The sequence below is a fragment of the Schistocerca nitens genome, chromosome 2 (genome assembly GCF_023898315.1).
Source record: "Schistocerca nitens isolate TAMUIC-IGC-003100 chromosome 2, iqSchNite1.1, whole genome shotgun sequence".
Lineage (NCBI taxonomy): Eukaryota > Metazoa > Arthropoda > Insecta > Orthoptera > Acrididae > Schistocerca > Schistocerca nitens.
This window is the reverse complement of record NC_064615.1, coordinates 104,088,982-104,113,681: the sequence shown is the minus strand read 5'-3', so window position 1 is coordinate 104,113,681 and position 24,700 is coordinate 104,088,982. Positions and strand designations below refer to the sequence as shown.

Genomic DNA, 24,700 nt, shown 5'->3' with positions numbered 1-24,700 from the left:
GTGATGCAGAATCCAATTATCAGCAATATTGGCACGGACACGAATAACTCTTTTACGAAGCCTTCCTAAAATTTCTTTGTAGTAATAATGGTTAACTGTTTGTCCAGGAGGCACCCACTCTTTATGAACAATTCCCCTGGAATCAAAGAAGCACACAAGCATGCATTTCATTCTTGATTTTGACGTGCAAGCTGCCTTCACTAAACATTTTATGCCAATCAAAACTTGAGCTCTTGACATAACCTCCTCTCCACAAGCCTTCTGAAGCTTACCGTTAAGTTGTCATCACGTTTTCACCCAATTTAACGCAAAAATAAATGGCATAGCATTGCACAATATTATGCGTTCCATTTCCATGACAAGAGACACAAACACATGTTAACTTATTACAGCACAACTCATGACTGAGCAGTTGTATCGATGTGCTGCTTGGACTAGAAGCAGCTTACAGACCAAGGTCTAAGATATTGTGCCTTTGCAGGCCTGCAGGGTTGCATCTTGCAACGATAATCAGTCTCATTACTTTATTGTCACACCTTGTAGAGACAAATACTGCAACCAGCCCTGGTTCTACGATGTTTCCAACCCAGGGTAAAAACTTGAGAGTGGCACATGCCCCCCCCCTCCCACCCTCCTGCTCCCCCTTGAGATTTTGAGATTAGACACCGAAATTTTAAAAAATCGATGTTTCAAACATATATTTATTTTGTAGCACACATTTTCTGAAGAGTTCTATGTATAAAACATATATGTTCGAGGATAAGCAAGAATGGTTATTTGGTCATGCCACAATGCAGTGCCACGCCTCTTCACACAGCATTCTTCTATCACAAGTCACTGCATTTCACTTTGTGGAACTCAAATGTGTACATTTTGTAATGGAAGCCATCAAACTAATATTTAGAACAGTGGAGATTAAAATGTCCTACACTGCCACTCCTGCTCCCATCCGGCCACTTTGACATCATACCCCCGTTAAAAACGATTAATACTCGGTGGGATTATTTGTGACTGGGAGAATAAGAACTCTTCAGAAAATTTGCACTCTTTATTGCCTATTACCTTGTAACTTTCTCTTTTGTGTGATATAAAATTAAATATGCAAACAGAAAAGCAGTAAAGACAACAGACAAGCAAGATTGTACATATTTCTTCACTCCTTAGGTCTCAACATTCACCCATCCAGTTCAATAGTAGTATTACCGTGTTCTGGGGCTGGTTGTCCAATATCTCATTTCACTACATTCCATATAGCCATAAGTCTGTTGGAATTACTGATTTCTGATGACGTGCAAGTTTCTTGATCTTTAATAACTTTTTCAGTAATTTTGAGTCATTTTTGTCATGTGCAACCGCTATAGGATCTCTACCACTCTTGCCAATATACATTTCCCTTCCCCTTTCATAAGATACTTTAACACCTCTAGCGATTCATGGTTTTTCACACGGCTGCTTAAATGCCCTTTATGATTATTTTCAGATAATGACATGACTTAATCATACAATAGATTAAATTTAGCATTCGGTTCATTATAAAGGTAATTCCAAGTCATCTCTTGTTCACTATTCTTAAAAACATTTGTCTAGGAGTCATTAATTATTCTAACTGATTTCGTCTGATGATTATCCATACTGTAAGGCACTATGTTATTTATCTCAAATTAACCATGCATCATGGTCAGGAGGGCATTTGTTACTGGTAAACAGTTATTTTCTTGCTTTGAGCTTCAACACAGGAAGCAATATCAATTAGATTCTTAATGTCTTTATCCAGTTGTGCTGGAAAGCTAATTGCTGAAACCCAATTGTAGGATCCAAATAAGGTTTCCAGATCGTTTTCCTTTCAGAATCCTTTACAAAATCTTCACTGAAGCCACTACTAATTGAACTGTTTGCTCCAGTCTGATAGATATCACAGTAAGGAATCCAAATTCCTCAAACAGTTCAAAATTTCCCAGTGGGGATCTATAAAGTTACAATTAAAAGTTAACTATTTTTTGGTATTAATTCACATGCACAGACTTCTATGTGTTGATCACTACAAAACCGACTTGTCTAAATGTTTTAGCACTTTTTTTTGTCTTAATGTATGGAACAACTCCTCCTTTACCCATATTAGTTGTGCCTTTTGTATGTCGCAGACACTGTGCGTTACCATTCAGGCACTGTTGCCAGCAGGCTGCTGGCCACTTGTTACACCAGCACTGCTGCATTCACTTGACATCAGCACATGTCAAGGTGGCATTGCAAATTTGGAACCACTTCCAGAGTAGTCACATAGATATAGATGTACATCTAGGGCCGCCAGGTTCATCAGGTACAAATTTTGCTTGAAATTGCTACACATTATGTATATGTATGGTGTACATGTACAGTTACAATACATATTATTATTCATCACATGAAACGTAAATGCAACATTAGTATGGTTTCCAATAGGTCATGTAGAAAAAACTTGCCTTTAGCCCCTTAACATAAAATCTCCAGTTATCTCATTTTTATTATTTTGACAAAAACTTCAAATCCTTGGGCATACTTGGGCAACTTAAGAACACACCTTCGAAAAATAAAACCCCCACACATATCCATTTCAGCACTGGTAAGTGTTCAGCAAGCAGAGAGTATCCGGTGCTACATTTGTAACCTTGCTGTTGTGGTTTGGTTGATAGCATTGCCACTAGATATCATCTTTACTGTGTGCAGCTTTGGACACTCGACAACAAAGAGCATTCTTTCTGACTCTCTTCTGTATTTTTCTCTAGGCAATGCTTTCAAAGAAGGATGGCTACAGTGATCCTGAGTTTGAAACAGAATTTAGCAGCTCAGGAAGAGAGAGGGGGAGGGTGTGATGTTACTTCATTAGAGATTGAAAGTGAGGACAGCTGATCAGTTGAGTGACAATTGCTTATTAATGCTTTGTGATAAATACATCCACTGTGATCCAGCCAGCTGCTCCAAGATTTATCTTCACAGGAAACCATTGTGAAATATATGGTTAGATTTCATAGCTTCAAAGAAACTCAAAAAGGACTTCAGATTTCAGGATTTTTTGTCAAGATGTGTGAGTATACTTGGGATTTTAATATTGGGGCTCTTCGAAATTTTGTAACTCATTATTTTGAGCTTTAAAGCTATCTTTAGTTGTCTGTATGTAATGTCATTCATTATAGGATGTTTCTCATTAATACAAAAATTATTGTTTTTTTGGAACATAATTTTTTTTAAAAAATCAATATGTTAAGGGGTTCATCCAGTTTGTCTTCATTCTAGCCTGCTGTACAAAAATGTGTTGTTCCATCATATATGGTGCTGTATTTACCCCAGTATCTAGAAATATGCTGCTGCAAAAATAAAACAGGAGAGAACAAAGCAATTTTTATAGGAATGTATTTTTAGGAACTTTACAATTTTCGTCAAGAGATATGCAACATAATATATAATTAAACTAAATTTTGTTTTTTAGGACTAAATGAAATTACAATACAAATGATGAAAATGAAATGTTATCTATCTGAATCATTCTGATACAGACTACCCATGTGCTTACAGCTTAGCCAATGAAGCAATGATGTACAACATCAAAATTAATAAATTAATGCCTCAAATGTCAATGAATTCATTGAATAACTTTATGATCAGTCTTAAAACGAAAAATCTTATGTCCAGTCACAGGAAAATATTTTTACATGCAACTGCATTTCACGTGTCAGAAGTACCCCCATCTGTGCCAAAACTTCCCCCAAACAGCAGAATACCTCGAGAGCGACCTCCACGTGGAGGACAGATTTCCTTTCTGCCCATCTTCTGCTCAGTGGAATAACTGATGGGTACAACACACTTCTCCGTGTCTGCAGGAACTGCATTGTCAGTTCTAACAATCAACTGTTTCTGAAAACTTTCTTCAATATTATTTACATTGCTGTGTTTCCTCTGATACGAAAGTTTCTTATCATCACTTTCAGCAGGTGAGATAATGTCATTTGCTTGTCTGTTCCCCTCTATTACACCTGGTGGTACATCCTCAGTGTTTTCAACATTGCTAACACTCTCCTTGTCACTTTGCTGGACATAAGGTACAAAGCTACCTTGCATGCGGGAGACCCTTTCCTCAAAGCTCTCGACAAGTTGTAAACTCTCATTCTTAGCCTCATTATTGGATTCTTTGTCCTTAGTGCATTTCTTCCACCCTTGGCAGTTTTTGTTGTCTGAGCTGGGAGTTACAACCTCTTTTCTCTGGAATGACTGGGAAAACTGGCCAGCATAATTAGCGGCATGGCCTCCTATCACATGCCTAGAGTTTAGCATTCCTTTGTTGCTGGTACCACGTTTCCACCCTGGAGAACCAGGGCCACTGTGGAAACTAACACCAGGGACATATAAAATCCCACCCCGCCCTTGGCCACTCCAAACACTGGTGTCTTCAGCAGGTTTCTTCGAACTGTCAGGTTTTCTTATATTTGTTGTGTCCAGAAGCCTGCCACGGCCTCGACCACCCCAGCCTCCTTCAGAACCGCTGACACTGAGAAAGGCTCGTTGGGATCCATCTGGTTCTGAGGAGTCATCCGTAGTCGAATTGGAGCGCTGGGACTGTCGACGCATGTCCGCCCACGACAGATGGCCACCACACCTGTTAGCACTACGTAAGGCCGATGGGATCTGATTGGTGCCTTTGTTTGCACGAATGTTGCTCCTTTTACTGCCATGAAACCCCTCTACAAGCTCTTGGAGTCCACTTATATCAGTCTGTTTACCTGGCCGACTGGTTAGGAAACCAGTGCCCTGTGGAGAACTGGGAGCAGAGTCACCATACAATCTGCTGCCAACACTGCCTCCACTGATTTGTTCAGATCTGTGGATGGCATCTTTTGCACGACCGCGGCCTCGGCCTCGACCACGACCACGACCATGACCACGACCAAATTCAGGAACACCGTCCCGGCCTCGCCCAGAGTTACAGCCAGAGCCATGGCCAGGACCAGGACCAGGTCCAGGTCCAGGTCTACGGTGATTACCAAGGTTGCCTTCATCTCTCTCTTTAGTCATCACTCCAGTGGAAGGCTGTGAAATCAAAAGAAATAAAGTGCAAAAACTTGTTCACACATAATTAATACATTACAAATAGCAACGTGGACTGTAGACATCATATGAAATAAACTATCACGTTCTAAAGCAGAACAGAAGCTAATAGGAGATACTCATAATGAAATGAATTGACTAATTGTGAATTGAAGCTCTTATATTTTTTCTGATCTCTGTTTGAGGGGGGTTTAGAAAATCTGAAATCTGCGAATATTTTAAGCGAAAATCTTTATTCCACTCATGAGAAATTATAAACAAAATATAAGGAGTCAAATGAAAACCAGACATGGAAAGTAGTGAAAAAAACTGTATTATTTCGAAAGTAATAGCCATAACGTAATATATCTATCTCACTGTGGGACAAAATGTCCAATGCCTTCATGAAAAAATTTTCACAGTTTCCCACTGAACCATGATTGTAACCAGGAGTGGTTTTCTTTGTCCAAATCATATTGACGGCCATGAATGTATTTCTCCTGGGACCCAAAAATATGGAAAGCAACCCCTCACACATCCTCCATGCAGTCCCAATCTCCCCCATGTGGTTTCCATATTTTTGAAGCCCTGAAGAAAGACATTCATGGTTGTCAGTTTACTTCAAATGAAGAGATGTATGCCTGGGAATAATCAGGGTTCCGAAGGCAACAGTTAAGATTTTTGGCATCGAGAAATGATAAATATGGTGATGTGGTGAGCAATTCTATCTGCGAAGATATCAAATCCTCCGTCCCTACCCCCTACCTCAGTATACATGAAGTAGGTGAAGTGCATAATTAAATTCCTTTTGGTAAAAGTTATATTCTGCTGTATAATGAAATACTAGGAAACAGGAAAGTGATTTTTGTGAGGGTAAAGACTCAGAAATTATTTAACTGAAAGATTAATTTTCGTAATTAGTCTGCATGGGATATTTAATGAAGTTATTGCAACATTGTTAATCTACATAGTGAATATCATTGAACTACACGAAAAAAAACTCAAAAGTAGTTACAAACTACGGCGTGCACACACTATTCAACATGTAAATGTCACTGCAGATATTCGGATTTGGGTTATGACATGTTCGACATGCCTGCCATCATTGTCGACGAAGTGGCGCAAATGAATAGAGAAATTCAGCATTACTTGCTGAAGTATCGGAACATCGACGCTGTCGATGGCATCCTGAATGGCTGTTTTCAGCTCAGCAATGGTTGTCTTTGATATAGCCCACAAAAAGAAGTCGCATATGTTCATATCCAGAGAATATGGCGCCCAATCGAGGCCCATGCCAGTGGCCTATGGGTACCCCAGAGCCTGAATGCGGTCCCGTAAGTGGTCCTCTAGGACATCAAACACTCTCCTGTTTCGATGTGGTCGAGCTTCATCTTGCATGAACCACATCTTGTCGAAATCAGGGTCACTCTGGATACTGGTGATGAGTTTATCTTCCAGAACCTTGGCGTACCGTTCGGTAGTCGCCGTGCCATAAAGGAATATCGCACCGATTATTTCGTGACTGGACACTGCACACCACACAGTCATCCGTAAAGGGGAAAGAGACCTCGATCGCGAAATGCGGATCCTCAGTCCCCCCCAAATGAGCCAATTTTGCTTATTGACGAACCCATCCAAATGAAAGTGGGCTTCGTCGCAAAACCAAACAGCACAGATAAATTGGTTGTTCTATTCAGTCACCGCACTGGTACCTTTCCGAACCTATCTCAAAAAGAAAACGCACTCGACTTGTTTTCCTCCATTTTATTATTTCATTTCAGTATCCGCTCCACGGATTATTATTATTATTTTTCCTCAGTTTGAATACCGTTATCAGTGACATTTCCTTGATCTCGAGTACTGGCCCATTGACCATCTGTATCCAGGCAACCGTATTGTTTATTATTATTATTATTATTATTATTATTATTATTATTATTTGCTTTCGTTATGCTGAGCAAAACTTCGCTTCACAGACGATTTCGTATCGCGAGCGGTTAACACTGTGATATTGTCGCAGAAGAAGGCGAGTAGCACCGTGGTGTAGTGGTTATGATACTAAACTGTTGCATGAAGGGTCGTGAGTTCAAAACTCACCTGGACTGTACAATTTTAATATCTGTATTAGGTTCGAGTACTTTCTAGAAGTATCCACAATGTCAAGAATCATTGTACTGGAATGTTCTGTAGCTGTATATACACTGTATGTGTTCTGGCCGGAGGCAGTTCGCTCCCCACCCTTGTATGTGCAAGTGTTGCATAAACCTTCGTTAAGTGAAGTTAGTGTTCGTCATTCATCTCATTACACCTTCTACATGAGATTATTCTGGTGGAGGCGCCGGGTACTGGAACTTGTGATAGCGCACATTATCGACGACACAGTGGCTCCCATCAGACCACGACAGAGCCGCCGTTTACGTGGCGAGAAACCCGAGTTCGAGCCATATTCAACAGATCGCAATCTATCGGAGACAGAAGAAGAAGAGGACGTCACGCTGACAGCAACTGCTTGCCACCACATGACACATCCTTCCGGGTTCTCTGGTCACGATGGCCAAGATCCAAACAAGTGGCTGAAGGTATATGAGCGTATAGCCAAATCTAACAAATGGGATGACACCGTGTGTTTGGCTAACGTATTTTTCTACTTGGAGGGCACTGCCACGCAATGGTATGGGAACAACGAGGGGTAGTTCACAAGCTGGCAAGTATTCCAGGCGGAACTGCGCAAGTATTTCGGCGACACACAACAAGTGCAAGGCTGAAGATAAAGTGAAGGGCACAGCGTCCAGGAGAAACTGCAGCAGCCTACACTCAAGACGTCTCGGAGCTGTGTACAATAGTGGAGCCTAGAATGAAGGAGGAAGGTAAAGTTGAGCATCTCATGAAGGGTGTTGCTGAGGACATGTATCAAGCCCTACTCCTGAAGGAGATTTCGACAGCAAACGACTTCATAAAATGGTGCCAATATATCGAGACAATGCATCAAGAAACAATTACACGCAAGAAGTTTGAACGGCTTCCAAACGCCGTATCGATGTCTGTGATGGAGGAAGCAACTGATTTCACAAGCGTTCTTCGTTAGATAGTGAGAGAGGAAGTTCAGAAGGCACTTGGATTGCACGGCGAGCAAAAACCGAAACGCTTCAAGAGGTCATAAGGGAGGAAGTGGAACAGACAATGAACCCAATCTCTCGTCCTTCATTTCCTTTTAAAACTGTGAAAAAGTCGAGACCCAGACGGAGTTATGTTCCTACAATGCCACATGAGGAACCTGTTTGGGCACCAAGGATGACTCACGTCTGGAGGACCCAGGATAACCAACCAGTACGTTTCCACTGCGGAAGACCGGGGCATGTGGTGCGCTATTGTCGACAAAGGCGGCGGATATTTGATGACGCCCGCGCCGGAAGACAGCAGACCCATCTTAGCCGACGCCAACTCCGGGACGACGAAGATGAACAAGAAGGTGTGGGTGCAGGACGAAGTAGGTCACCATCGCCGCAAGCTAGCAGTTGGAGAGGGCGCTCCCCAACACACCGATCAAGGTCTCCATCGCCGTTTAGAAGCTCCAGCCGATCACCTAGGCGCCACAACCAGGAAAACTAAAGGGTGCGACCTTCCTTGGAGGTGAGGCCGCAGAAGAGAAAAATCCTCCGCCGTCAATCACTACAAAATGATAGGAAACTACGCCGATATCCTCATGGATGGCCGACCAGCCCAAGTTCTTGTGGACTCTGGAGAATCATATTCATTCATTTCGGAGAAGTACTGTCGCCAGTTGCAGAAAACCGTATTCGTCTACAGCAAAAGTCTCTGCTGAAGGTGGCTAATGGGAAACATGTAAAACCTAGAGGAAGAAGTACCATTCATGTAGGTATAAGTGGCCATACACAGCCCTTAGAATTCATTGTCTTACAAGAGTGTAGTCATGACGTCATTCTCGGATCGGACTTTTAAAAAAGCTTCTCAGGCAATTATAGATTGTGGTCGCTCGAAGATTATGCTAGACGAGATGAGATACTGTGGACAGGAAGATGCGCATCCGAGTGTGTGGAGACTATGTGTGCTGGATGAAGTGATCATTCCTGCAGTCAGCGCTAGAAAGGTAACTGTCAAGTGTCATAACTTGGTCATTCTAGCCTCTGTCATCACGTTTAAGAACGGGTTCGGTTAATTGTGGATAGTTAACTGTCGCCGAGAAACGCAGATCCTTCCAAGACGCATGTGCATAGCAAACGCTGAGCCGTTAACTGAAGAACAGCTGAGCATCATAGAAACTTCCCATGCCGAGCCTGTGGGCGAAATTAGCCCTACCACTACGAAACAAGATCTTCTAGCTCGACTGTCACCAGATCTCACTAGTGAACAACAGAAGCTACTTGCCATTCTTGAAGAGTTCTCTGAATGCTTCAATTCACAGGTGAAGAGCAAATTTGACAAATCGACGGTGAAGCACCGGATTAGCACTGGAGACCATCAACCAATAAGCCAGAGAGCATACCGTCTGTCAGCAACGGAACGTCGAATAATTTGCGATGAGGTAGAGAAAATGATGAAGAATATCATTCAGCCTTTGCAGAGCCCATGGTCGTCACCAATGGTCCTCGTCAGGAAGAAGGATGGCAGTTGGCGCTTTTGTGTTGATTACAGGAAGCTTAATAAGATAACTAAAAAGGACGTTTACCCTCTTCCACGAATTGACGATACACTAGATTGTCTGAAGGGGACCAAGTTTTTCCCAACCATGGACATTTATTCGGGATACTGGCAAATCGAAGTAGATAAGGCTGATCGTGAGAAAATTGCATTCATCACCCATGAGGGCCTGTATGAGATTAAAGTAATGCCGTTTGGTTTCTGTAATGCGCTAGCAACTTTTGAATGGATGATGGATAATCCTCTAGGGCACGTGAAGTGAACGATGTGGCTTTGTTATTTAGATGACATTATAGTGTTCTCAGAGACATTTGATGAATATATAAAAACACTGAGGGCCGTTCTTAAGTGTCTCCAACAAGGCGGACTGAAACTTAATCCAAGAAAGTGTCTCTTTGGAGCAAAAGAAATCAAAATACAGCTACCTCGGATTATGTTCTTATTACTGTCTTTTAATCAAAGAGTTTTGCATCAAAGCCAGGCCACTCCAAGAATTGTTAAAAGCTGATGCTAAATTTATCTGGTGTGGTGCTCATCAAGATTCTTTCGATGTGCTGCAAAAAGCTCTGATGACTGACCCTGTACTTGGTCTGAATGATGAGAGAGCACCTACAGAACTACATACAGATGCTAGCGGGTATGGTATCGGTGCTGTTCTGGTGCAAATTTCGGATGGAAAAGAGAAGGTTATAGCCTATGCTTCTAGGACACTTACAAAATCTGAGAGAAACTACTCAACTACAGAAAGAGAATGTCTTGATGTGATCTGGGCCATGTGCAAGTTTCGACAGTATCTCTATGGAAGGCCATTCACAGTTGTTACAGATCATAATTCACTTTCTTGGTTGACAGGTCTTAAGGATCCCAACAGGACGACTCGCCAGGTGGGCACTACGTCTTCGAGAGCATGACATTACCACAGTGGACAAAAGTAGAAGAAAACACCAAGATGCCGACTGTCTCTCAAGAAACCCTGTGCAAGACCATCAAGACTTTGATGAAGATGGTGACTGCCTCGCTGCACTCCAGGGTCTCTCTGCTGAGCAGAAGGACGCCAAGATATCTCAAATCATGCTTGCCTTAAATCGGTCAGAGGGTGTGAAACGACAATGTAAGGTAGTTAATGGATTACTTTACAAGAAAAACTTTGATGTGTTTGGAAAGAGGTGGCTACCAGTGATTCCTAAACACACGCGCTTAGATGTTCTACAGAAATTCCATGACGCACCTGAGGCCGAATATTTAGGATTTATTAAGACATACGATAGAATCCACAAGAGATTTTCCTGGCCAGGTTTATTTAGGAGTGTCCGTCACTATGTGTCGCACTGTCGAGAATGCCAGTGCAGTTCCTCAGAAACCACCTGGCCGACTCATACCAATCCATCAGCCGAAACGCCTTTCCAGCGTGTTGGGATTGACCTCCTCGGACGATTTCCAACGTCTGCTAGTGGCAATAGATGGATTATTGTTTGCACTGATTATCTGACTTAATTACGGATCGAATCTTGTGACAGACATAAGCCGTCAGTGCAACATTACTCATCAAATGGCTGCCTACCACCCGCAAACCAACGGGCTTACTGAATGCCTTAATAAGACCTTGGCCGACATGCTATCAATGTTCGTCAATGTTGAGCAGACCAACTGACATGAGGTACTACCTTTCATGACGTTTGCCTACAACACCGCCAAACAAGACACCACAGGATTTACGCCATTTTTCCTGGTGCATGGGCGTGAGGCGACGACGACGATGGACACCGTGTTTCTGTTACATCCTGATGACGTGGACGACGACTACATCAGCAAGATGTTAACCAGAGCTGAGGAAGCTCGGCAGTTAGCTTGACTCGACACGCTGCAGGCCCAAGAAAATGATCGCCGAAGGTAGTCTACCAGTCTGGTGACCTCATCTGGATCTTCACTCCTGTTCGGAAGGCTGGTCTCTCTGAAAAGCTTCTCAGGTGCTACTTTGGACCTTATAAGGTTGTAAGACAGTTGTCTGATGTTGCTTATGAAGTTGAAAATTTCGACCCCGACACAAGACGACGAAAGATCAGAGATACGGTCCACGGCCTTCAAATGAAGCCCTATAAGGATCCTGCAACCAAGGGTAAATTCGAAGCTCCAGCGACAGGCAACAAGAGGAAAGGTGACGAAGAGCCAGCCTAGCGGCAAAAGAAGTTCTAGGAAGATCACCACGAGGGAGAGCATCAGTCATCGGGAGTCGGAGTATGCAGGACCGATGACTCGTTCCCGGACTAGGAGGACGTCACACCGAGACGCTGTTCTCTTAAGGAGGGAACAATGTCGCAGAACAAGCTGAGTAGCACAGTGGTGAAGTGGTTATGATACTAAACTGTTGCATGAAGGGTCGTGAGTTCAAAACTCACTTGGACTGTACAATTTTAATATCTGTACTAGCTGACCCGACAGACTTCGTCCTGTCAAAAAGATTTGTAATATGGCAGTTTTTTTGCCTACGTATTTAAAAAAATTCTCCTGAACAGAACCGTCACCCTGGTGATGGGGCGTTGTGAATAAAAAATAATTAAATAAAACATATATAAGGATTTAAAAGTAAGTAATCGCTTTATTGTTAATCATGTGAATCATAATTATTATTATTATCATTGTAGTGCTTTGTGGTATACGATGTTTTTTGTTTGATTACCTGGCGCATAGATAAACAAATCTGATGGTTTTCCAACACGGGAACAGGCAACATACAATTGACCATGTGAGAAACATGGGTTTTCTAGATTAATACCACAAACACTTAATGATTGCCCCTGGGACTTGTTTATAGTCATAGCAAAAGCAAGCCGCACTGGAAACTGTAGTCGTTTAAACTCAAATGGCACATCAGTCGGAATCATTGGGATGCGCGGTATGAGAACATCTTCTCCTTTATACTTTCCTTTGAGTATAGTTGCTTCTATCACATTGTTTAGTAATTTTTTTATCGCTAACCGTGTACCGTTGCAAAGACGCGGTTGGTTGATATTTCGCAACATTATAACCACCGATCCAACCTTTAATTGAAGATTGTGAGGTGGCAATCCTAGCAAATCCAGCGAGTTTAAAAATTCCGGTGGATAGTTGACTACATCATCTTGATTAGTAGCCGAATCAACTGATTTATATATCCTCAATTCGCCTGTAATTTGTTCTTGAATTTTGAAATTTAATTCATTTACATCTATGTTTTTTGCAGCCAGTATAGCTCGTTCGCTCAACCAATCATGGTTTCTGTAATTTTGAGAAACATCTGGAAACACCTTCTGAATAAGTTCATCTTTTGATCGAGTTAACTGACAAAAACTTTGAGGAAAGTTAATGCAGCCAGTCAACATGTCTATAGGAAATTTGCCATTACCAATGTCAATGAGTTGTTTAGAGAATATGTTTCCAGATTGGTCATTTCGCAACTCGACACGCATATTCTTGCTTAAATGAAGTACTTTGACATGTTTCCACAAATTGGAGGACTTTAGACATGCATTGAGTTCATCAGCTGGCGTTGATCGTGGAATCACTGGCAATGTTTGACGAAAATCTCCTGCTAATAAAATCATTGCACCACCAAATCGGTTATTATTGCTCCGTAGATCTTTTAAGGTTCTGTCTAAAGCCTCCAAAGATTTTTTATGTGCCATCGTGCATTCATCCCAAACAATCAATTTACATTGCTGCAAAACCTTTGCCATTGCAGAGTTCTTCGAAACGTTGCAGGTTGGAGTTTCATTGCTTTGCATATTTAATGGCAATTTTAGTGCTGAATGGGCTGTTCGACCACCTTCAAGCAAAGTTGCTGCGATTCCCGACGAAGCGAGTGCAAATGCAATTTTATTTTGTGAGCGAATTGTTGCTAATATTAATGAAATTAAAAAAGTTTTTCCTGTACCACCAGGTGCATCTAAGAAGTAAATCCCTCCAGTTTCATCATTTGTTACTTTCATAAGAGTTTCAAATACATACTTCTGTTGTTCAGTTAACAGTGGAAGATTTGTTTGAATTAATTCTTTCAAAGCGTTGAGATCATACAGTTTTTCTCGATGCAACTCTTGGTAACGCGTTTTTTGTTTGACTGATGTAATGACGTGGAAACTGATGCATTTTATCTCGCGTGCCGAAACTAATACAAAAGAAACGCGAGTTTCGGAACGCGACATTAAACTTCTCCAACTATGTATTCTGTGCTCCAACGCACACACGCACATTGTTTTGATAGATATGATCTTTGACGTTAGGAACACACCTACATTGCTTAGACAACAGTGTGTGCTTGTAATTTAATATGAACTTTATACCATAGCAATAAAGCTCAAATTGACTACGTTTTAGTTACAAATCATTTGTATAGGAAAAAGAAAAGGGCTATTTTTAGGGTTTTTCCAGCAATAATTCTAATTTTTCTCGCCGTAAAAACCATCCTTGAACTTCAACGAACATTTTAAAAAAAGATTTGGCCAAATTGGTCGAGGCGTTGTTGAGTTATGCGCTTACCAACACATTTTGCGATTCATTTTTATATATTAGATTAGGTTCGAGTACATTCTAGAAGTATCCACAATGTCAAGAATCATTGTACTGGAATGTTCTATAGTTGTATATATAGTGTATGTGTTCTGGCCGGAGGCAGTTCGCTCCGCGCTCTTTTATGTGCAAGAGCAGAATGAACCTTCGTTAAGTGAAGTTAGCGTTCGTGGTTCATGTAATTACACCTTCTTCTACATGACAATGTTATGAAATATGTACCACCTCGAGGCACTCGTCTAAAAACTCATGCAGTCACAATCACCAAATGTGTGCAAGTTGAAAACAATTTCTTGGTGTGTGTGTGTGTGGGGGGGGGGGGGGGGGGGACGTGCTGCTCCATTTCCACACGGATATGTATTGTAAAGTTACTGAACTCGGGACTCCATTAACCCAAAAGAGACATACTGTCTGACATTGTGTCCTCCTCTTCTTCATCACCAACAGCCCACGGCCACCTCGACAATCTTTCTCCACATATCTCTCTTCTCCGTTTTCCCTTCCATCCTCGTACCTCTTTCTTAGTAAGGTCAGCCAAAAGGCTGTCCAGTGATCTTGCTCTTGATTGGGCCTTCCTTCTGGTGGAATACAACCTGCCTTTATTACTCGTTTGGGCATCTTGTCATCTGTCATTCTCTCCACATATCCTAACCAGCATGTTCTTCGTGATTTATTAAATTTAACTTTATCTTTCCTTTGTATAAGCTGTTGTACACTACTGGCCATTAATGAGATTTTCACTCTGCAGCGGTGTGTACGCTGATATGAAACCTCCTAGCAGATTAAAACTGTGTGCCAGGAGGTTTCATATCAGCGCACACACCGCTGCAGAGTGAAAATCTCATTCTGGAAACATCCCCCAGGCTGTGGCTAAGCCATGTCTCCGCAATATCCTTTCTTTCAGGAGTGCTAGTTCTGCAAGGTTCGCAGAAGAGCTTCTGTTAAGTATGGAAAGTAGGAGACGAGGTACTGGCAGAAGTAAAGCTGTGAGGACGGGGCGTGAGTCGTGCTTGGGTAGCTCAGTTGGTAGAGCACTTGCCCGCGAAAGGCAAAGGTCCCGAGTTCGAGTCTCGGTCCGGCACACAGTTATAATCTGCCAGGAAGTTTCATACCGGCCATTAAAATTGCTACACTAAGAAGAAATGCAGATGTTAAACGGGTATTCATTGGACAAATATATTATACTAGAACTAACATGTGATTACATTTTCACGCAATTTGGGTGCATAGATCCTGAGAAATCAGTACCCTGAACAACCACCTCTGGCCGTAATAACGGCCTTGATACGCCTGGGCATTGAGCCAGTTGCTCGGCCACCATTGACCAGACGTTTTCAGTTGCTGAGAGGTCTGGAGAATGTGCTGGCCAGGGCAGCAGTTAAACATTTTCTGTATCCAGAAACGCCCGTACAGGACCTGCAACGTGCGGTCGTGCATTATCCCGCTGAAATGTAGGGTTTCGCAGGGATCGAATGAAGGGTAGAGCCACTGGTCGTAACACATCTGAAATGTAACGTCCACTGTTCAAAGTGCCGTCAATGCGAACAAGAGGTGACCGAGACGTGTAACCAATGGCACCCCATACCATCACGCCGGGTGATACGCCAGTATGGCGATGACGAATACACGCTTCCAATGCGCGTTCACCGCGATGTCGCCAAACACGGATGCGACCATCATGATGCTGTAAACAGAACCTGGATTCATACGAAAAAATGACGTTTTGCCATTCGTGCACCCAGGTTCGTCGTTGAGTACACCATCGCAGGCGCTCCTGTCTGTGATGCAGCGTCAAGGGTAACCGCAGCCATGGTCTCCGAGCTGATAGTCCATGCTGCTGCAAACGTCGTCGAACTGTTCATGCAGATGGTGGTTGTCTTGCAAACGTCCCCATCTGTTAACTCAGGGATCGAGACGTGGCTGCACGATCCGTTACAGCCATGCGGATAAGATGCCTGTCATCTCGACTGCTAGTGATAACGAAGTCGTTGGGATCCGGCACGGCGTTCCGTATTACCCTCCTGAACCTACCGATTCCATATTCTGCTAAACAGTCGTTGGATCTTGACCAACGCGAGCAGCAATGTCGCGATACGATAAACCGCAATCGCGGTAGGCTACAATCCGACCTTTATCCAAGTCGGAAACGTGATGGTACGCATTTCTCCTCCTTACACGAGGCATCACAACAACGTTTCAACAGGCAGCGCCGGTCAACTGCTGTTTGTGTATGAGAAATCGGTTGGAAACTTTCCTCATGTCAGCACGTTGTAGGTGTCGCCACCGCCGCCAACCTTGTGTGAATGCTCTGAAAAGCTGATCATTTGCATATCACAGCATCTTCTTCCTGTCGGTTAAATTTCGCGTCTGTAGCACGTCATCTTCGTGGTGTAGCAATTTTAATGGCCAGTAGTGTATTTCTTGGTTGCTGCTTCTCTCACGGGCCAATAAATTTTTCATAGGATTTTACTTTCAATGTCCTTAGTTTTCATGTCTGCTCCTGTCACCGTATACATTTCTGAGCCATATGTAACAGCGGATCACACAGGGGAATATTACACTTTTAACCTGATTGTTCTTGTAGTTGAAGAATCCTTTAATACCTAATGCATAATACACTGTTTCCTTTTTTTATCCTTCTCTCTAATACATGTCTGATACTGTTATTATCGTCGCTGGTTAAGAGCATACCTAAATAATGGAAGCACCTGACATTTAGTAGAGGCCCTCAGGTGGTGTTCTTGGCATTGAATTGGACATTACCATGTATTTAGTCGTTTTTCGTTTACCGTAAGTCCAATTTTTGCTCCTTCTGTTTCCATTATTTCATACATTTCTTAAAGATTGTTTACGTCTCTTGATACAATTGCAGTATCATCCGCATATGCACATACCTGACTGGATTTTTATCGTTACTGTTGCTCTCTTGCCTTTTTTTGTTTTGTTTTTAAGGACTGCAGACATACCATCGCCCAATCTCACTCTGTCTGTCAAGTTAAAGCTCTTGATCACTTTGTTGTTCACTTTTGTTTTCGTGTCCTTCATTGTTAAAGCGCAGTGTGTTACTTGTCCTGTGAACAATCGTCGTAACTGCAGAATTTGGAGGGCAGAGCATCCACATGAAGTTATTCAGCATCAACGTGACTCTCCCAAAGTTAATGTCTGGTGGAGTTGGATGGAATATCTTGTTAGTGGACTTTTCATTTTTGTAGAAAAACAAAGAAACGGGGACGTTTGTTGTGACATGTTGACAGAGTACGTCTTTCCCCAAATGGACGATATTGAGGCGGAAAAAGGGGCTTGTGTCTTTCCAACAAGACGGCGTCCCACATCTTTACAGTAACCACGTGCCTTCGGCTCTTTAAACTCGCTTTCCAGGAAGGTGGATAGGCAGGGCTGGCCCAATACCTTGGCCACTACGGAGTCCAGACTTAACCCCATTGAACTTTTTCTTTTGGGGCCAATTAAAAAAAAAAGTGTACAGTGAAATGATCAGAGACATCAATCATTTACGGGAAAGAATCGTCGCGGCGGTTGGGACACTTACACCTGAAATGTTGGTGAATACGTGGCGAGAAGTGGAATATTGTCTTGACGTGTGGAGGGCAACAAATGGATCCCACGTTGACGTCTACTAACATTAAACAAAACTTGAAGTAATTCTCTTTCGTGATATGTACCCACTGATGTAATTTTTCATTAATTTCCCCATTAAATTTGTACTTAAAATTAGGGAGTTCTTTTTCAAACACCCTGTATTTCATGACGGCTGTAGTCGCCGCATTGTCTGTTCCACTTTGCATCGTAATCAGAATAACGCAGGCACTGCAATGTCTTATCGTACCGTATCCTGCATTGTTGGTCTTTCTGCGTGTTCCCGTATGTCTCCTCTTGCCTCTATATTCTCCTCCGGTTCTTGGGGGGTCTCATTGATACCTGGCCTGACAAGGTGAGTTGGTACTGAGCATATCTTCAAAATATTCTGCCTATTACTGCAATATTTTTTGTTCGTCGCTTACTATCTTATAATTGCCCGCCCGGTTGGCCGCGAGGTCCAACGCACGGGTTTCCGGGCGTGAAGGAGCGCCGGTCCCCGGCACGAATCCGCCCGGCGTATTTGTGTCGAGGTCCGGTGAGCCGGCCAGTCTGTGGATGGTTTTTAGGCGGTTTTCCATCTGCCTCGGCGAATGCGGGCTGGTTCCCCTTATTCCGCCTCAGCTACACTATGTCGGCGACTGCTGCGCAAACAAGTTCTCCACGTACGCGTACACCACCATTACTCTACCACGCAAACATTGGGGTTACACTCGTCCGGTATGAGACGTTCCCAGGAGGGTCCACCGGGGGCCGAACCGCACAATAACCCTGGGTCCGGTGTGGGGCGGCGGAGGGGCGAAGTGGTAGTCGTCGTGGGGTTGTGGACCACTGCGGTTGCGGCGGGGACGGAGTCTCTCCGTCGTTTCTAGGTCCCCGGTTAACATAACGTAACATCTTATAATTTCTATTTTTGAAGTTTCTCTTTCGGTCATTAGTTTTTCTTTTCCTTATATATGCTATGAACATTAGAAAATTTTTTATACACCTCCACACTACTTATTGTCTCTCTCCGTAGCATTCTTGCTGCATTTTTATGTTCTAGTGCTAATCTACAACCATCTTCAAACCAATCGCTCCATTCTTTTCTTTGTATCCCAGTTCGTTCTTCTGTTGAGTTTTTCAGCGCTTTCTGGGTCCTGTTTCATCTATATTCATTTCCCACTATTTCCTCTGGCTGTCAGGACATCTTTCGTTTTTATTTGGTATGCTTTTACGCTTTCGGGATCACTCAATAGTTGCATATTCCTATTTGCTGTTCGTTCCCATTTCGGTTGTATGTAATACAGCTAACTATCTCACTACGGCTTTTACAGCATACTGATCTGAATCACCGTTTGTACCCCTGCAGCTCCGTACACACATGACTGTAATGGCATACTATGTTTCAATAACGCATGATCTATTTGGTTAACTACTCCATTTACACTTGATTTCCATGTTCCAAGATACTTTTTTTTGCGTGAAAAACCGATACTCTTGATGACTAAATTATTTCTAGCAGTAAACTACGTAACAAACCTCCATACTCATTACTTTCTTCATGTAATGGTTATCTCCCTGGATACTCTTCCACTTTCATTTAGCCTAACCTGCGCATTAAACTCTCACGAAACTAGCAGTAGGTCGTAGTTTTCTACTTTACTACAGATACTTTCAAGATCATAAAAATGTTCTTTTATTGCTTCTTCTGCTTCCTCTATGGGTGAGTATGCTGATATTATCGTTACATTCCCGCATTTTCCCTTTATTATTTAAGAGTCTCATTTATAGGTTCAAATTCCAAAATTTTTTTCCTGATTTCTTTTGTTATAAATCCTGCCCCAGACTGACCTGCTGTTCTTTCTGGCCCACTTTATACCAGAGAATACTAAGGCATATCCATCTAACCTTGCCCTTTCCATCTCACTTCTTGTAGTGCCACAATATTTTGCTTAAACTTCATGGTCTCCTCAGCTATTTTTTCCTTCATTTTTCCACGTCTCAACATTGTTCACGTATAAGAAATTACTGAATGCCAAATCATTTGTCCTGTTTCTTTGCTGAAACCATGTTCTGTGTGTTCCCTCCCTTATTCGAGGCTCCTGCGGTTCAGCAATATATTTTTCCATCGTGGGGTTGGTCCCACGCCCAACCTTGACCCTCGAGGACACAGATTTTTTACGCTTTATTCCACTAGGAATGTTAGCCTGCCTGCACTATGATGTCGGCCGCACTTACTTTGGCTCCTCTGCTGCGGTCTGTTCGGCCCCGGGTGTCCTGCCATTAGCTTAACTACCGCCGACATAGGCTACAGCTTCATTGAAACAAACAAACCTTCCCGCCCGACACTGACGAATGTGTTTTCGGTAAGGCAGTGTTCATGAGAGAGGTCTGACATCGGAGACGGTTTGACAGCATGAAGATGTCACTTAACACAGTCATGAAACAATGACAAGGGACTTCTGTATTACAGTAATGTCACAATTTTCATGTCTCATGGATATCAGTTGTATTTTGCCACTGATGATAACTCGGCCCACCAGATTTATTTTCCAGTTGTAACGAGAAAACAATGCAATCTTTTATAAAAGAGTGTGGACATTTGACTAGTTGTAGGGCAGGCAGAGGCAACAGGTGTTACTGTAAGAATGGTAGGAAAGTATAATTCATTAACAGGAGAGAGATCTTATAAACCAACCGTTCCTCTAGTGTTACATATCAGCCTCGCAGCCGTAGCAGAAAGTCGACATACAGAAGGTTCAAAGAACAGCTGTGTATTTCGTCACATGATCGTACAGGGTCATCAAGCAACGTATTATTTTCACAAAAACGTCACGAAATTACGACAATGGTAAAAATTAGAGACATTGGAATTTAGATCTCACAATGACGTTCTTCCTGCGCACTATTACCAAACGGGGTGGGGGCCAAGATAATGGATGATGCACCCTCCGCCACACGCAGTACAGCGACGTTTGAAGTTTAAACGCGAATGTGAGTTTATTTAAATGAAGGAAAGTGAACATTTCCATGAAAGTTGAGGTAGGCACTTTAATAGAATTTCATCAGTGTTTCAACTTTGTTTGTGGTCCAAGAACAAACACACAGGTTAATTCAGCTGCACCTTCCATCTCGTTTTACGCAACCCGCAATTCTATTTCTGGCCTTGGAAAACAACACGTGAGATTTTCAGATTCTGTCGCTCGTTACGGGCAAACTGTTAGACCTACAGAAAAAACCAACAGGACCTTTCAGTAGGAAATCGAATGTACGAGTAGTTAAATTCTGTACTGGGATACGTTTTCGCTGGAGCTGTAGTTTTCGAGTTATTCAAGAAAAAACGTACAAAAGTGATCTTCAAACGCACCTTTACTCCCACACTCAGCCACAATCGGTCTGAATTTCTAGTATGTTGTTCGTAGCACTCATGCACCACCGTACAAATATTTGCGACTGCGCGAATTAAAAACCCACATTCGACTTTTTTTTTGTCTTCATTGACTGGACTTGTTACACCACCGGCTTAGTCGAGAATTTAAAAATTATAAAACTGACGTTTTGTAAAATTGACCTAACAAGTTTGTGAATTTTAACAGCTTAAAATAGACAATTTAGTCGTCAGGCCCTCTGACTATGGAACTAATGTGTTTGTTAGCTTTAAGTTTGGATCGAATTGTCAACGTTATTTAGTTCTGGTGTCATGGTCACAAAAACCATATTTCTTGTGTTACCCTCACTGGCACATTTAAATCAATAATGTGAACGAAATAGCCGACTATGCTGGTGGTGTAATACCTCAATCAATATAGATCAACAAAGGTCAAATATCTGGAAACCTACAGCCGTAGGAGGGAGTACCACGAAGAACGCACTAGAAATCCTGAACGGTGAGGGATGAGTGCCGGGGTGGAGGTGCGTCTGAATGTCACTTCTCTATGTTGTTCTTGAATAATTCGAAAACCGAGGCCTCCAGTGAAAACTTATCCGGGCAGAAAACTGAAAGAGGGTCGTCCAGAAGAAGAGAAAAGTTACGAAGCAAGACTGTGGGTATAACTGAAGTCTGGAAGCAATTACGAAAGGCCTGACGCACAACCATCCCACTGTTTTACGAGCCGAAGGTTTCCTTGCTCCCAGACTTCCTGTGGCTGTGCCAGGAGCCAATAGTCCTCCATAGTGTCCCCTTCAGCTCGTCGTCCAAGTTCAAGCGCTTCTCTTTTGATTCTGATTTTTATTTCTTTTTCTTTAGAGTCAGGCCGGACAGTACATTTGCGTCCCTAGATGTCTCACTATACTATCCCAAACCGCCATACGCAAATGTCAACCGGTTTGGTAGTTACACAACGTCTCGTACCTTTTCATTTGAACACTCTTTATACATTAAATTTACTACAGAAAGGTCCTCTCATTTTTTCTGTAGAACTAATAGTTTGCGCGTAGCGACTGAGAGAATATGACTCTCGCTTGCACGGTTTCTGGAGACCAGATTGATCGTTAACAAGTGGATGAGAAGCAGTGAGAGGTAGCGTCGCATTTTTAGCAATGAATTTTGATACTGAGAATGGCGGAAAAAAATAAAAATGGTTGAGCACCTGCTTCGCATGCAGAAAGTCCTGGGTTCATAGACTTGTTGGTTGCCTAATTGAGGTCGGTGGGTGTAGCTGATTCACCCTGTACGAAGAAGTTTAGCGGCATTTATATTTCCAGAACGAAACCTTACTGAGGCACGCCCACAGATTTAGTATCCATGGATAAGAGACGTTGACTACACACATTCCACACACGTAGTTTCAAGCAATGCGTTCAAAATCACGGATAAAATTTTTCTTACGCTTTCACATTATACTGTCAACTTCAGAGAACTGAAATGGCTCTAAGCACTATTGGACTTAACTTCTGAGGTCATCAGAACTTAGAACTCCTTAAACCTAACTAACCTAAGGACATCACACACATCCATACCCGAGCACGGTTCCAGACTGTAGCGCCTAGAACCGCTTGGCCACCCCGGCCGGCTCAGAGAACTGAGTAGTCTACTGCACAGTAGTTAAAAACATAAAACAACCTTCTCGAACCCGGACATGGATCATGATAGACTTTTCAATCAGTAAAAAAAAAAAAAAAAAAAAAAAAAAAAAAAAAAAAAAAACCTACATAAGACATTCGGCAAAGGCTAGAGGTCAATTGTTTGCTGAAATCGTCAATGTCGTAAACGTCGTTGTTCTGATCCGACCTCTACTGGTATCTTACGCAACCATAGTACAAAACACCCACCGCCCGAAAGTGCTACCGAGCGAGGTAGCGCAGCGGTTAGCACACTGGACTCGCATTCGAGAGGACAACGGCTCAAACCCGCGTCCGGTCATCCTGATTTAGATTCAGGCAAATGCCGGGATGGTTCCTTTGAAAGTGCACGGCCAACTTCCTTCCCTAATACGACGGGACCGATGACCTTGCTGTTTGGCCCCCTCCCCCGAATCAACCAACCAACCAACCAACCAAAACTGCCACGTTAAAGTGTCCGCATAATACGAGGGTAATCCCAAAAGTAAGGTCTATTTTTTATAAGTACATATAACTGTTTATTTCTACAATGGTTTACATCAGTTTACAGCTTGAACATCTAGCTATTTTTCGACATAATCACAATTTCTGTCGATGCATTTTTGTAGACGCTGTGGCAGTTTTTGTATGCCCATGTCATACCAGCTCGCCGCCATGCTGTTCAGTAAGTTATGAACCTCTTCTTTCACCTCGTCGTCGGAGCTGAATCGCTTTCCGGCCAAACGTTCTTTTAACCTAGGGAACAGGTGATAGTCACTGGGCGCCAAGTCAGTACTATAGGGTGGGTGGGAGATTATGTTCCACTGAAACTGCTGCAGGAGAGCAACGGTTTGCCGAGCGATGTGTGGGCTAGCGTTGTCATGGAGAATGTGTACGCCCTTGCTCAACATTCCTCTTCTCCGGTTCCGAATCGCCCGTTTGAGTTTTCTCAGAGTCTCACAGTACCTGTCAGCGTTAATTGTGGTCCCAGCGATTCAGCTCCGACGACGAGGTGAAAGAAGAGGTTCATAACTTTCTGAACAGCATGGCGGCGAGCTGGTATGACATGGGCATACAAAAACTGCCACAGCGTCTACAAAAATGCATCGACAGAAATTGTGATTATGTCGAAAAACAGCTAAATGTTCAAGCTGTAAACTGATGTAAACCATTGTAGAAATAAACAGGTATATGTACTTATAAAAAATAGGAGACCTTACTTTTGGGATTACCCTCGTACCTGTGGAGTGGACGTAAAGATAAATCTGCATTCGCAGTGCAGTTCCGTAGAGCGCGTTGTGTCTTCTATCACGAACGGGATAATACTGTTGATTCTGGACACGCGTCGAAGAGCCTCGTCATTTCAAGTGTAGACCGTGCGCGCAACATCACTTCCACAGCAAGGATTGTCCGCATCGAAAGCTGCTTGCGTAACTGGTGTATACCACAGCGCCCGTATTTGAGTGTTCAACCGCTATCGTGAGACAAAATATTTAATATGTATCTCGTAGTGGTTGCCCGCGAACAACAACAACTGATGGCCGCCATCTTTTTGGAAGCAACTGGGCAAGCTTCGACGGCGCAGACAGCATGCAACCGTATCCACCAAACAGTTTGGTCTCTTAACCCCACAGCCGTTAAAGAATCGAACCCTCATGTATTAAACAGCTCCAAACTTTTGATTACTTTACAATTGCGTTAATGTGTCAAATGTTTGACGTTAACCATGTATGCGAGTAAGTGGCAGTTTTCAAAATGTTTGAAATTACGGGTAAAGTTTTTTTGCAGGTCACCAAGTGCTCTCATCCTCAAACACTGGATGAATATT

At 42.7% G+C, this 24,700-nt stretch overlaps 1 protein-coding gene across 1 annotated transcript in view; it reads right to left on the bottom strand.

The window, feature by feature from the left end:
* Positions 1 to 3,400: 3,400 nt before the first annotated feature.
* The window catches only part of LOC126235776 (uncharacterized), an 81,072-nt gene continuing 59,772 nt past the window's right edge, over positions 3,401 to 24,700 (bottom strand). Inside the window, exon 2 of the mRNA XM_049944578.1 lies at positions 3,401 to 5,058. Coding sequence (XP_049800535.1) covers positions 3,700 to 5,058 — 1,359 coding nt within the window. The 3' untranslated portion in view covers positions 3,401 to 3,699. The remainder of the gene's footprint in view (positions 5,059 to 24,700) is intronic.